General features: G+C 41.5%; 2 protein-coding genes across 2 annotated transcripts in view; one reads left to right on the forward strand and one right to left on the reverse strand.

The window, feature by feature from the left end:
* dedd1 (death effector domain-containing 1) overlaps positions 1-12,491 on the reverse strand; it is a 516,989-nt gene that overhangs the window by 106,692 nt on the left and 397,806 nt on the right. The window lies entirely within an intron of this gene.
* Positions 1-12,491, forward strand: part of tsnare1 (T-SNARE Domain Containing 1) — a gene marked incomplete at its 3' end in the record, with an annotated part of 160,497 nt that overhangs the window by 93,857 nt on the left and 54,149 nt on the right. Inside the window, exon 8 of the mRNA XM_079561375.1 lies at positions 5,543-5,695. Within this exon, the coding sequence (XP_079417501.1) occupies positions 5,543-5,695 (153 nt within the window). The remainder of the gene's footprint in view (positions 1-5,542; positions 5,696-12,491) is intronic.

The following is a 12,491-nucleotide window of genomic DNA, read 5'->3' on the forward strand; positions in this document are numbered from 1 at the left end:
CTAAAAAAATGCTACTTTTGTACGCGGAGAAACACAAAAAGACAGGAAGTAGTTACAAAACTTTCAAAGGCTTGCCTGTTGTGGTCTTTCCGGAGCCTGCCATTCATCACTCGCTGCCTCCTATTCATTACTGAGATTGCTTTATTACCTTCTTTGACTGGAGCTAAATTGGCTGCAGACAGCGCGGCACAAGACAACAACTCACTTATTCGCTGCCCAAAAACAAAGGCATAAAAACTGCTAGCGGAAAATATGGTTAAGAAATAAAAGTCAATCTTTATTACGGACACACCGCAAATATTTGGACGAGTATTATCGACTGCGCCAACGAGATAGTAAAACATATTTAGTTTGGAGGGTGCGGCGGGAATCGGAAAAAGAATAAATATTTGCTGAAATTATAGACTGCTCAAGGCTGAAGATCACTGTATTTGTTTTGGTGGTGAAGAGATTGATATTTCTTTCAAGTAGGGGTTTATCAACATGTATGGTTGCCATTAAAATACTGATACGGTACGGTATGTGGCATGAAACCAACAAAGGGCTATCAGAATGGAACCCTGGAGCACAGGAATAACCTTTCACAGTCCTGTTATTACCAAGAAAAATATAGCTTTCTTTACTGGAAACTCACTGTGTATTGTAAAGCTTTTAGGTCTAATGGCAGGCAACACCAGGCCAGCTCAGAGACATAGTCCCTCCAGCCCCCCCCCCCCCCCCCCCGCCCCTTTAAATTGTGCTTGAACAATGCTAAAGTAAAGTACTTAAAAAATAAAAAATCACCTCTGTATTGACCAAAAAGAGTGAACAAGAACAGAATAAGGATAACTGCTATTTTGTTGATTTTGTGTGTGTGTTCCTACAACATTGTGAGGACCATTTTGAGTTTTTAACCAACAGAGTGAGGACATTTTTGAAAAGTGAAGACATTTTGGGTGGTCCTCTCTTATTTGAAGGACTGTTTGAGGGTCAAGATGTGGTTTTAGGGTTAGAATTGGGTTTAGATTAAGGTTAGGTTAGGGTTAGGATTACGGTCAGGGTTAGGGGCTTAGGGTACGTGTGTGTGTGTGTGCTTAGAGTATATGAGAATTGAACTCATATTAAAATGCCTCGAACCACGATTGACCCGGTCCCCAGGCAAATTGAAAAACCCAGTGTGGCCCTTGTGTCAAAAGTGTGCTCATACTTGTAATAAATCCAACACATATTTTACAAACGCAAAGTCCTCCAAAGCATCATGTGGATAGTGCTAAAATGCACACATTCAATAAGAAAATGAACACGCTGAAATACAATCAATAAAACTATGGCTACAGCTTTTTTTTTCCAAGCTCGATGAAAACAAATCTGTGCTGTCATTTTTTTTTTCCCAAGTGAAACCCATGTGCAAGGCATCGACCACCTGCTTCCCCGTGTAACACTGACGTAGTTGCAGTCAACCAGAACAAACTTGTCTTCAAACTCTATTTAGAGATGCGACCTTTAACCCTAAGTTGTTGTTAAAAAAAAAAAAACTTTAAGACGGCGCGTCATACTAATATATTCTGCAGTGTGCGTGGGATAGGAGTGAGAGGAGGGAATGATGCAGATTTTAGCTTTAGCGTTAGCTTTGGTGTTAGCTGTGATTCACTTATTGGCCTGCCCACTGTGGAGTGACTCAGTCTGGGCAGCGCAATGCTCCGTGACCCGCGGTGGCCTCACCATCACGAAATTCGCCGTGCAGTCGGACAAACAAAGGTGCACCGCCATTACAGGGAAGGAGACAAAATAGAGTGTGATTTGGAGCAGAAAGTCATTACGCTCCTATTGTCTGTAGAAGTGAAGCTGAATGAGATGATCGAAGGTTATCGAGTTAAGCTCATGGTAATTGAGATTTTTCATTATTATTCATTCTGAGCGTGTTCATTATCTCTTGGATTAGCAAATACAGCCAAACACTGTCCAAGCCTTTATGCGAAATCCCTCTTTTGTAATGACCTAATGTTCTGGAGTTTCAATTTCCATTTTTTTGTTGTTGCTTTATTCTATTGGATTGTGCATGGGTATACAATTTAGAATCACAAAATCATGTATGATAATAATGAGAGGAGCGCTAGCCACTCAACCTTAATTGAAACCACATAAGAAGAAACCAAATCTCCTCAACACTAAACAGTAAGCCACATTTATGTACCATTTAGCAGGTCTTGGCCAGAATAAACTCTTCTGACAAGTGACGTTTCCAAAATGTTGAAAGCAGCACGAGCCCGCGGGAGCTGACATGTTTGCTTTGAAAAGTGCCTGCTGTCCACAGTGTAACAGCCCCTGCCTTGTCAGCTACATTCATCTGCTGCTCTGCTCACAAAATGGTCATGGCACTTCACCCAAAAGCAGTTTAGCCCCACGTTATCGGGAGACAATACTGGAAAGAAGCACTCGGTGGCAGCTGCGCAAGACGTGTAGTTCGGTTCGTAACATATCGAGCAGTTTGTCAGAAAGCCCGTCATTGCGGGGAAAGAAAGGGGGAGACGTTATCTCGCTGGGTTTCTTGAGGCAGAAAAGAGAAGTGAAGGTGAGTGGAAAGTCGGCTGGAGTCTTGTGAATTGTGAGTCCGTGTGAAAAATGCCCCAGACAGCGCTGTCACATTGAGGTCCGTGGTTTCCCAGAGCCCGGACTTAGTGGCTGTAAAATTTCTGTTCAAGACACAAGGTAGATTTGTGGGCTTTGCTTTGTCCATGTTAAAAAATCTTTGACGTCACCTTTCTAACCTATAGCTGCTAAGAAACAGTTTTGGCTCGTATGATAAATACTGTAAGTGTATGAAAGTGGCCGATTTGACCTTTCTTTTTGAAATAATCAAAACTCTATTTCTTCTCTTTCCTTCTCTCATTGCGTTTTTGATTCCTGCCAGGCCCCGCATGACTCTCGATGTGAGATGTCTGTGAAGGAGCAGTGACAGATGACTAAGCCCCAGTGCCAGGAGCGCCAGTTCTGCTGAACGCCAGGCCTGTCAGCAATCAGCAAAACAGAGCAAATCGTTTTGAGGCGTTTTCATTTGTCGAAAACAGACGAGTACATTCAAAGTGCCTACATTCAGGGCCCACAATATGATTCAAATGTTTCTCAGATCTTCATGTGCCCTGGTCAGCGTGGAAGATTAGAATCTTTCGCACCTTTTACCCACAGACTGTAAAATTAATGGACTGAGCTGAAGCTCGTTCATGCTAGCAATTTAGCTGTTTTTTTGGAGCCAGCTCAATTTTGTAGGATAAAAGGATGAAATTATAGCGATGGTGCGTATATTAAGACTAACATGTGGAGGTAAGAATGGCAAACCTGTGTTCAATACTGCATGATTTACAGAAGGGCAAAAGAGTTTCCCCTACCTCCAAAATCACGCTGGTCTGGTTGGCCCAGAGCTCAGTCGCAGCGGCTAAGGACTAACCCAACATCTGATCGGCGCAATTTTGTTGTACAATGTATAATGTATAAAGACAATAAAGTTCTTCTTAAAGGGACTATACAAAGTTTAAAAATGTTAAAATTAAGTATTTTCCTCCCCCTACATGTTCCAACAATGTGTCCAACAAGGTGTAGAATGAGCCCAGAACTGTTCACCACAACTGCCTCTAAAATCCTGCCCTGTCACTCAAAAAGGTGTAAATTCGGGTCCGAAGTGCCGTCATGCACGAGCTTAATATAGAAGCTGCAGTTACACATATGGCCTGAGGTGGCAGCAGTGAGTATAAAAAGGCAAACTTGCATCTAGCCCCTTTAAATATCGGAGCCAAGAACTTCCAGTGCCAGCCGCCATCTTCTTACCGTTTCAGGAAGAAGTAGGCCACATTAGTCCATTCTTAATTTTACAGTCTATGCTTTTACCCCCCTTTCGGCGCCCCTGGTGGTGAGGAGGGGGATACCTAGCAGCAGTATCAGCGTTCACAACGCATGGTATGTTTGAGAACTACCAACGGCATCCAACTAGACAAAGTGCTCAGGAAGTCAATAACATTTGTTTTTTTTGGAGGAAGGTGCTCTTTGGTGTTTGAGGAACTAAGACTCAAAAGAAAAACAAAAAGGCACTGTTTACATTTAAAAAGCCTTTATTGTGCTGGGCTGATGAATCTTAATTTTTTTTAAAAACATATTGCTAGTTTCTTCCACATGTATCGCCTCCAACAAGCAAATGTAATTTACACAAAATGGACCCATACCGAGGAATCAAATCTGCATGTGACTAATAAGATGAGATAATCTAAGAAAGTACTTTATTGATCTCACAATGGAGAAATACTTGCTGTAACTTAGCAGTTCTGCATACCGCAGCGAGTATGTCCTTTTAGAAAGATGTTGCAAGAGGACAGGCGCCGCAACCACCTTGATGGGTCCCTTGTAAGCTGTTACACGATTCAAAAATACAAATGAATAGTTACTGAACCTTCTGAAGCTATAAACACAGTGGCCAAGCTAAGTAGAAGAAGAGTTTTGCTAAATTCTGTTATCTGTGAAGCCCTTTTTCTTTTGTGGAGGTGCAGTAAATGAGCCTGTTGTTACAGAATTATGAAATCAGTATTGAATAACCCTGCCTCTTTAACGCTGCATAAAAAACTCAGTTGCTCATTTCCCTGTGAACCATGGCAACCAGGGAAACCCACACAGCGTTTTGAAGTAAAGGCTAATTTTACTCCCACACGAATGGTGTTTATCATTTATTTCGACGTATTTAGTTTCCAGCAGTGAATAAACAAATTGTCTGTGCACCAAGGCTTTGGTTGAGTTTGAAAGAAATGATAACTATGCACAGTAGCCTACACAGGGGTTATGATCTGTGGATGGATTACATTGTGCAGATGTGATGAGAGAGAAGTAAATGGCCATATAGATTTTTTTCTACCATGTAATGATGTTTAATGTTTGATAGAGATACTTCATCTTAAAAAAGCAGCAACTGTCATCCATGGGTTTCTTTCCCAACTAGGCAAAACTCACATCCATAAAATACTTATTTCTAAACCTGAATAAATAAAAGAAATGCATAAATGTAATAGCACAGATGTTTACCCACACAAATGGACACATACTAATGACTTGTGAATGGTCAGACACACACAAAAATGTCTTTATCTTAATAAACGAGTACATTTGTTTTGTTAGTTTTTGTTGATAAATCATATCTTATTCTGGGATTTTTGTGGCTGGGCTGAAGCCAGCGCCGAGGTGGCAGAAGCGAGTGTGGCACAGTAGAGACCAAGGGCAGACAAGGTCACCACAGAGGCACAGAACAGCAGAGGCAGCAGATCCTTTTTCTCAGGAAATTCCACCATAAAAATAGACTTGAGTTTCAGGGCCCAAAGCTCAGTGTATAGTTACATGTGTTGGACAAAAAAGTTAAGGACATTGGAAAGTGATTCAAAAATGACTTAGAATTTGAAATAAAGGTAACTGGATGGAAAACTTCTGGTGTACATGTATTATGTATGTGTTAAAAAGATGACAAAATGAAAATATTCCAAAACCCTTTTTGCATAATTTCTAATCTAAATTGCTTTTGATTGCCATCCAGAGTCCGCAGACCCCGTTGGCAGACACGAGGGATGAGGGTCCCCTCTTCGATGCGTTGGGGGCTGAAGATTCAGTCCAGGCCTTTCTGTCGGAGATCAGCGAAGAGGACGTGGAGGTGCTGAGGCAGAGAGAGGAGGCGCTGCTGCAGATCGAGGTAAGACAAGCCTCAACCAAAGACAAAGAACTCTTTGAGTGGACATTTCAAGAATAGTCTGACTCTGCAGCCACGCTGTTACAAGTTATACTAATAATAACAGCTTGCTAGGAAAGTCTGATAAATCCCAGACAGCTGGGTTTTTCTTGATTCAAGCTGCCAATATTTTCTGAATAAACTAAATCCTTCCTCAGGGCCTAGGTTGGTGCCTCGATTTATTGGACTTTGCTATTACCGGGATGTCTGGAATTTCACTACTGAGTGAATTGAAATAAATAGGAAATTCTATAGTCTATTAGTCTGTTATGACTAATAATTGTATGCTGTCTAAACTCTCGTCCGAGCACACCTTTAAATGGGTGAACAGTGCAATTTATAAATCTATTTGATCTGATTAGTAGCTTGTTCATACATCGACTGCACACGCTAAGGAATAGGAAGTGCAAGCATTCGCCAGTGCAGCGCTAGGCTAGCATGTTTTTAGCTTATACCTCTCTGTTGAGAATGTGTAGGCTTAGGTGTTAAGTTCCACTTGAATTTCATTGACGTCCTGATCAGCACTACACTATTGATGTATCATATCTGCCTGTGGGAACTATGTGAAGTTCCACTCACTGCTGTATAGTAGCGTTAAGTTGCTTATCATTTGAAGAAGTCTCAACGTATTGTCACAAGATGGCAGCCATAATTGCCGCTGCAGCTGTTTCTATGTCCGTTCTAGTGTTTTGTGACTTCACTCGACTTCCCCAGCACAATGGGCTCATCACACGCTCACCGTGTCACAGCTGTCCACGCAGTCACAGCACACAATGGCCCAATCTCTCACTCTCTTTCTTTCTCTCTGCCATCCCTCTCTTTCTTTCTATACACTGAGGGCAATGAGCGGCTCCAGTGAAGCGGCCGGGATTAGCACTTCCTTCTTATAAAAGGAGCCATTTCTGAACGTAGAGCTCAGTCAGGGGTTTCAGACATAGAATTCTGCTTGTGGTCAGTGAATGAACATGCCTTGTTGTATGTAACTTTTTCTGGTCAGATTTCAGTTACAATCTTTGCATCTTTTCCTTGTAGCTCACTCCTTACGTTGGTCTCATGCTCGGTAAGGGCCCGGCAGGAAAAGGGAAGATGACATCATGAGCATTTGAAATTATTCTGGGTATGAGTGGAGAATCACTGGCAACCAAATAAGTTCGATTTTTTTTTAGCATCCTTCAGATTCTGGAGAGCCTGGATGGCATCAAAGAACAGGATACTACTGAAGGCCCGCTGTTTCTTCGAGGGAGATACATGTAGTTTCATATTTGTTGATTTGGTCAGGGACAGTGCATTTTAATCAACAGACATTTGCACTCCCCAACTTTCACATAGAAACATGGCAAGTGAAGTGTCTTGCTATGCAGCATTACGGTAGACAATAGCTGGAGATGGGATTGTGCCAGGTATCTTTGGTTAAGTGCGAAAACAAGCTGTCACTGATCCAAAACTAGCATTTTATATTGCTGCTTAGAGAGCTCCTTGCTAGGTCATGTGGGAGGCACAGAAATAGAAAACGCGACCTGTGGGGGTCACAACAAGTAAAGAACCACTGACTTAGATACGTTGATAACGCGCTGTGCGTCGGGCACCACGTCCACATTGAGGCCAATGTGACTGAACACCATTGTACAGTATTTGTGCCACTGTTTTATAACGCAGCTAACAAAAAACGCCATTCAATGAAAACGCTGAGCTATGAAGAGCTATGTGGCCAATGCAACTGATGATATAACGCACGTAGGAATCTCTGTGCCGCATGAGGAGACTTCACACACAGTACAGTACAATTAATTGGCCGTAAACTTCTGTTCAGATCCTAACAAAACATAGTGTAATGTAGCGTTTTCTGCTGCCTGTGCTCGCAGAGGTGAGTGAGAAAGGAAAGAGGGGAAGGCACAGAGAGGGAAGACACATCTGAGCTGAAGTTTGCTGCGCTGCAGGGGCGGTGCAGAGAAACTGAGGTTCTGGGGGTAGAGGGCCCCAACTATTAAACTGTTACATCTAAACTCAATTCATTTTGCTCTACAAATATTATTGGTGTAGTGTCGAGCATGAGTTTAATTTGACCCCTCCTCCCCATTTTGATGACCTGCTTAAAGGGGCTAGATGTAAGTTAGCCATTTTATACTCACTACTGCCACCTCAGGTCATACGTGTAACTGCAGCTTCTATATTAAGCTTGTGCATGACGACACATCGGACCCGAATTAACACCTTTTTGAGAGACAGTGCAGGATTTTAGAGGCAGTTGTGGTGAAAATGTCTGGGCTCATTCTACACATTAGGACATTGTTGAAACATGTAGGGGGAGGAAAATACTTAATTTTAACATTTTTAAACTCTGCTCTGGAGCATACTGTGTATTGTTTTGTCATTTTAGTCGGAAAACTAGTTTAAACACTTGTGAACACATCAATGTTGCACTCTCTAACTCTCACAAGGCAAATGAGCAAATTCCCATCAACTTATTTTCACTCACAAGGACCACAGCTGTTGTATGTGGCACTTATAAATCATTATAAAACATATTCCCCTGACTATGCAGTACAGAAAATCATGGACAGAAAATCTGAACTTGTCATGTTTTGATTTTATTGTGTTTATTGAGCAACACATAAGACAATCAACATGACATGTTGATTGTCTTATGTGTTGCTCAATAAACACATTGTGCAAAACCCCAAACACAATGTCTTGAGACAGTGCAGTAAAAACACACACTGTGAAGATGCTAGAGAGACAATGCATGCGCTGTGTACCCATCGTGTATTTGAAGTAAACCACTGTATTTCCAAAGCATCCAAGGTAGATAGAAAGTCCATTCATAAAACCTCAAAAGCCGAATCCCCTCTGCCTGCGCTTTAGTTATTTAGTCAGTTATAATCAGAGACTTCCTGCTCTCCGTACAAACAACAAGTCGCTCCCTCCGCGCCTCCCAAAGCTCTCCGTTTCACGCCTGTCCCACGAGCCGCCGATTTGCTATTCATGTTTCAGCGCGTGTTCTCCTGTGTAGCCAGCGAAATCCGAACTAGTAACCTTGTGATTACGAGCTTGTTTACACATATCCTCCGCGGGCTGCACTTTCCTAAGCTCCTGCACCTTGAGTCGCATGTAAAATGAGACGGAGTGAGTGAGCGTCGCACCGCATGGAAATTGGGGGGAAATAAATAAATAAAAGCCCTCTTTGGCTTCTTGAAAGTGAAATGAATTTATCAAACGCTTGGCAGTAGCTGTGTCACGGAGTAAAATAACTTGGAACAGTGATGGATTTTAGCATTCCTTTTGGATGCAAGGTGAGATTCATGACCAAAACGTTGGGATATTTTGAGGTTATAGAGCTGTCAAAAACTCACAATGGCTGGAACACTAGGGCTCCTCTTGCCATGAAGAAAGAGCACCAAACGCGTAGTACTTTTAACTTTTGTATTCATTTGTTTTTATTTTTTTCAAATTTGCTTTTTATAGATAGATAGATAAGATAGATACATATTTTATTGATCCCAAGGGAAATTCATGTTTCAGCAGAAGCAATATAAAAATAATAATCCACTAAAACACACACACAAGTAAGCAACTGTAAAATTGAGTACATTCTGTCATTACAAGACAAATTATCCAGCCGAATGGCCTGAGGGACGAAATACCTCCTGAGCCGGTCCTTGGAGCAGGGCAGAGATAACAGCTGCTCGCTGAAGCTGCTCCTCTGTCTGGTAAAGGTAGCATGCAGGAGGTGGTGGGGATTATCCATGATGGACAAGAGTTTCTTGCCGCTTAACCCGCCTAACCCGCCTAACCAGCCTCACCAGCCTGTCGAGCAATGAGACGTCTTCCACAGCAAAGAAGAGGACAGTCTGGTAAAACACCTGCTGCAGCCTCTGACAGATGTCAAAGGACCGCAGTCTCCGGAGGAAGTAGAGCCTGCTCTGCCCCTTACAGAAAAGCATGTCTGTATTGGCAGACCGGTCCAGTCTGTGGTCCAGCCGAAGGCCCAGGTATTTATTGGTCTCCACAACCTCCACACTGTCTCCCTCGATGGAGACGGTTGCAACTGTGGCCGACTCCTCCTAAAGTCCACCACCATTTCTTTCGTTTTTGTTGTGTTCAACTGGAGCACCACAAAGTCCTATATGAGGTGCCTGTACTCTTCCTCCCCGCCCCTGATACACCCGATAATAGCTGTGTCATCAGAATATTTCTGTAGGTGACGCAGCTCAGAGTTGTACCTAAAGTCAGAGGTGTACAGGTTGAACAGGACAGGAGAAAGCACAGTGCCCTGTGGAGCTCCGGTGCTACAGACCACCGTATCAGAGGTGCAGTCCCTCAGCCACACATACTAAGTTCTCCCAGTATGTGCAGCTGGTTTCCCGGTATTGTCACATTATTGTCACGTTATTGTCACTTTTTCATCAAATTTTTGTCACTTTTTTCATCAAATTACTGTCACTTCTTTTTAATTTAATTCCAAAATGGCAATTTTTTTACGAGTTATGTTGATGTTAAAGGACAGATAAGACATAAAACATTTACCCATAAAAGAAAAGAGTAATCAAAAAAACAAAAAAAAATACGGATATGATATTACTGAATTTGAACTATGTGATAAAACTCCAAGAAGTACAGTTACATAAAAATGTGACTGAGTAATACCCGCCTCTGCTTTCTTCAGTACATTTTCAAAAGACAAATGTTAAACAAAGTAACAGCTTACATCAACCCGTGTTTTACTTCTTCCAAGGCTAGCGCATGCCAAATAAGTAACCATAAACTGAAAATCGTCAAGCTCCGTCTCCCACTCCCAAAAGCTTATTAGTATTTCACCCCCGCATCCCCCCTGTTCTGCTGCGGGATATTGAATGCTGCCCAATTACTAAGAAGCTTATATAGACTTGTTTGTTCCTTTACCTGGGCAAAAGCGGCGGCTGAATCTTAAAATGTCTCTGCTCTTAACTTTAGAAGTAAGTCATTTTGGAGATATGACCCGATCAATATTCGGAAAAACTTTTTGATTGCAGGCTTTACGCAATTATACTTTGTACATAACTTTGTTCTTTTTTTGGTACCCAATCGATGCACAATGGCCAAGAGGAAGTTACACGTTGTCATTAGAAGTTTTGAAAAGCTGTTTCATTTGTAAAAAACGTTGATTTTATTGGGAATTTTATATTTATAAGGGGACGACGATCACCGGATTTGCACATATGTGGGGAAAAAAAGAGAAAAATCTTCCATTACTGCTGGGAATAAAAGCCTGCATTGACTTGAAACAGATCAATTGTCTGATGACTCAGGGCAAGCAAGGGTGCTAAGATATTAAATGACATGTACATTATGCAATACCTGCAGCTGTTGCGAACAAGAAGTACCTCTCACATGGTTTTGCTTTTACCTTGGTTGGTCACAGGATCAGCGTTTTATGTATTTAAGCATATTCTAGATCGTGCAGACGAAAATATATACAGTAGTTTCTTCTTTTCTAAGTTGGCAATGGGGAAAAGAGCTGTCAGTCACAAGTCACAACCTCAAAGACCTCGTACAGTAAATGATCCAAATAGCTACAAAGCCATGTGTTGAAAAAAAGGGAAAAAGACTATAATGCTTATACTCTTACATTTACTTTGTCTTGTTTCAGGTATTTAAACAAAATGTTGATATACCTTGTGTCTTTCTAAACGACTATAATGCTATTCGAGTTTAAAGGGACTATAAGGAGTTTAAAAATGTTAAAATTACATATTGCCCCCCCCTACATGTTCAAACTCATTTGAGTTTGAACACTCTGGGCAATACAAGCCTGTGTCACAAGTTTCTCAAAGTCCTACATAGTAGTCATTATTCATCACTACTATGGTGGTAAGCTGTTATTGAAGCCACAGCCGGCCCAGGGCAGACTATCCATTTACCATGTGGCTATGTTTTCTTCATATCCAGATCTCTTAATATGTCAGTGCCCTCTGCTGGACACGAATGAAAATGGTTCCTTTTTTTTTAATTTAAGCTGCCCCCTAGTGGCTGGAGTAAGCATTCTGGTTAAAAGTTCATAACTCCACACAGGAACGGGCAAGAGACTTACTTTTTTTTTGTCGAGATACTCTGAAATGTATGCTCGACACGCACTGGATTAAATCAACTCGCGGGCCTTATGTTTGACACCCCTAATCTAGGCCCTTTAAGAGAAGCATGCATGTGGCGTATTATAGGGGTATCAAAAAACTGTTTCAATGGATTTTTATTTCTGTAGCATGTTATAGCCATATACATTTAATAGCAGATTCAAAGGTTTTAAACAAGACATTAAAATTATACATTTACAATTGATTCAAAGCCGTGTATCCATGTACAAGAGCTGAATGCACTACGACACGTGTAAGCACGGTTGCTTGGTTTGGGGCTGAGTCAAAAGATTTTTCTTTTGATTTCTCAATCATGGCCCAAGGTAAAGCACCACTTTCTTTAAATGTCAGTGTTGTTCATCAAAACAGGAAATAATCTTAGAACTGCCTCTTGAAAGACTTTTATTTTTAATCTGATATGTCTTCCAGTCTGAACCATGACTCAGTGTGTAATACAGGTTGGAGGTCAGAAGTTCAATGCGGGCCAGGCCCCTGGGCCTGACATTGCCTATCCCAGCACTATGAAGGCAGATCTGAGTCTAGGCAATGGTCCTGCACTTTGTTGTGATTATGGTGAAATAAAAAAATGGTTTGCATAACTTTAGATCTTCTATTTTTGCAGTTATTTCTTATTTAGTCTCAGTCTTCATATT

Source organism: Gobius niger (genome assembly GCF_951799975.1).
Source record: "Gobius niger genome assembly, chromosome: 8".
NCBI lineage: Eukaryota > Metazoa > Chordata > Actinopteri > Gobiiformes > Gobiidae > Gobius > Gobius niger.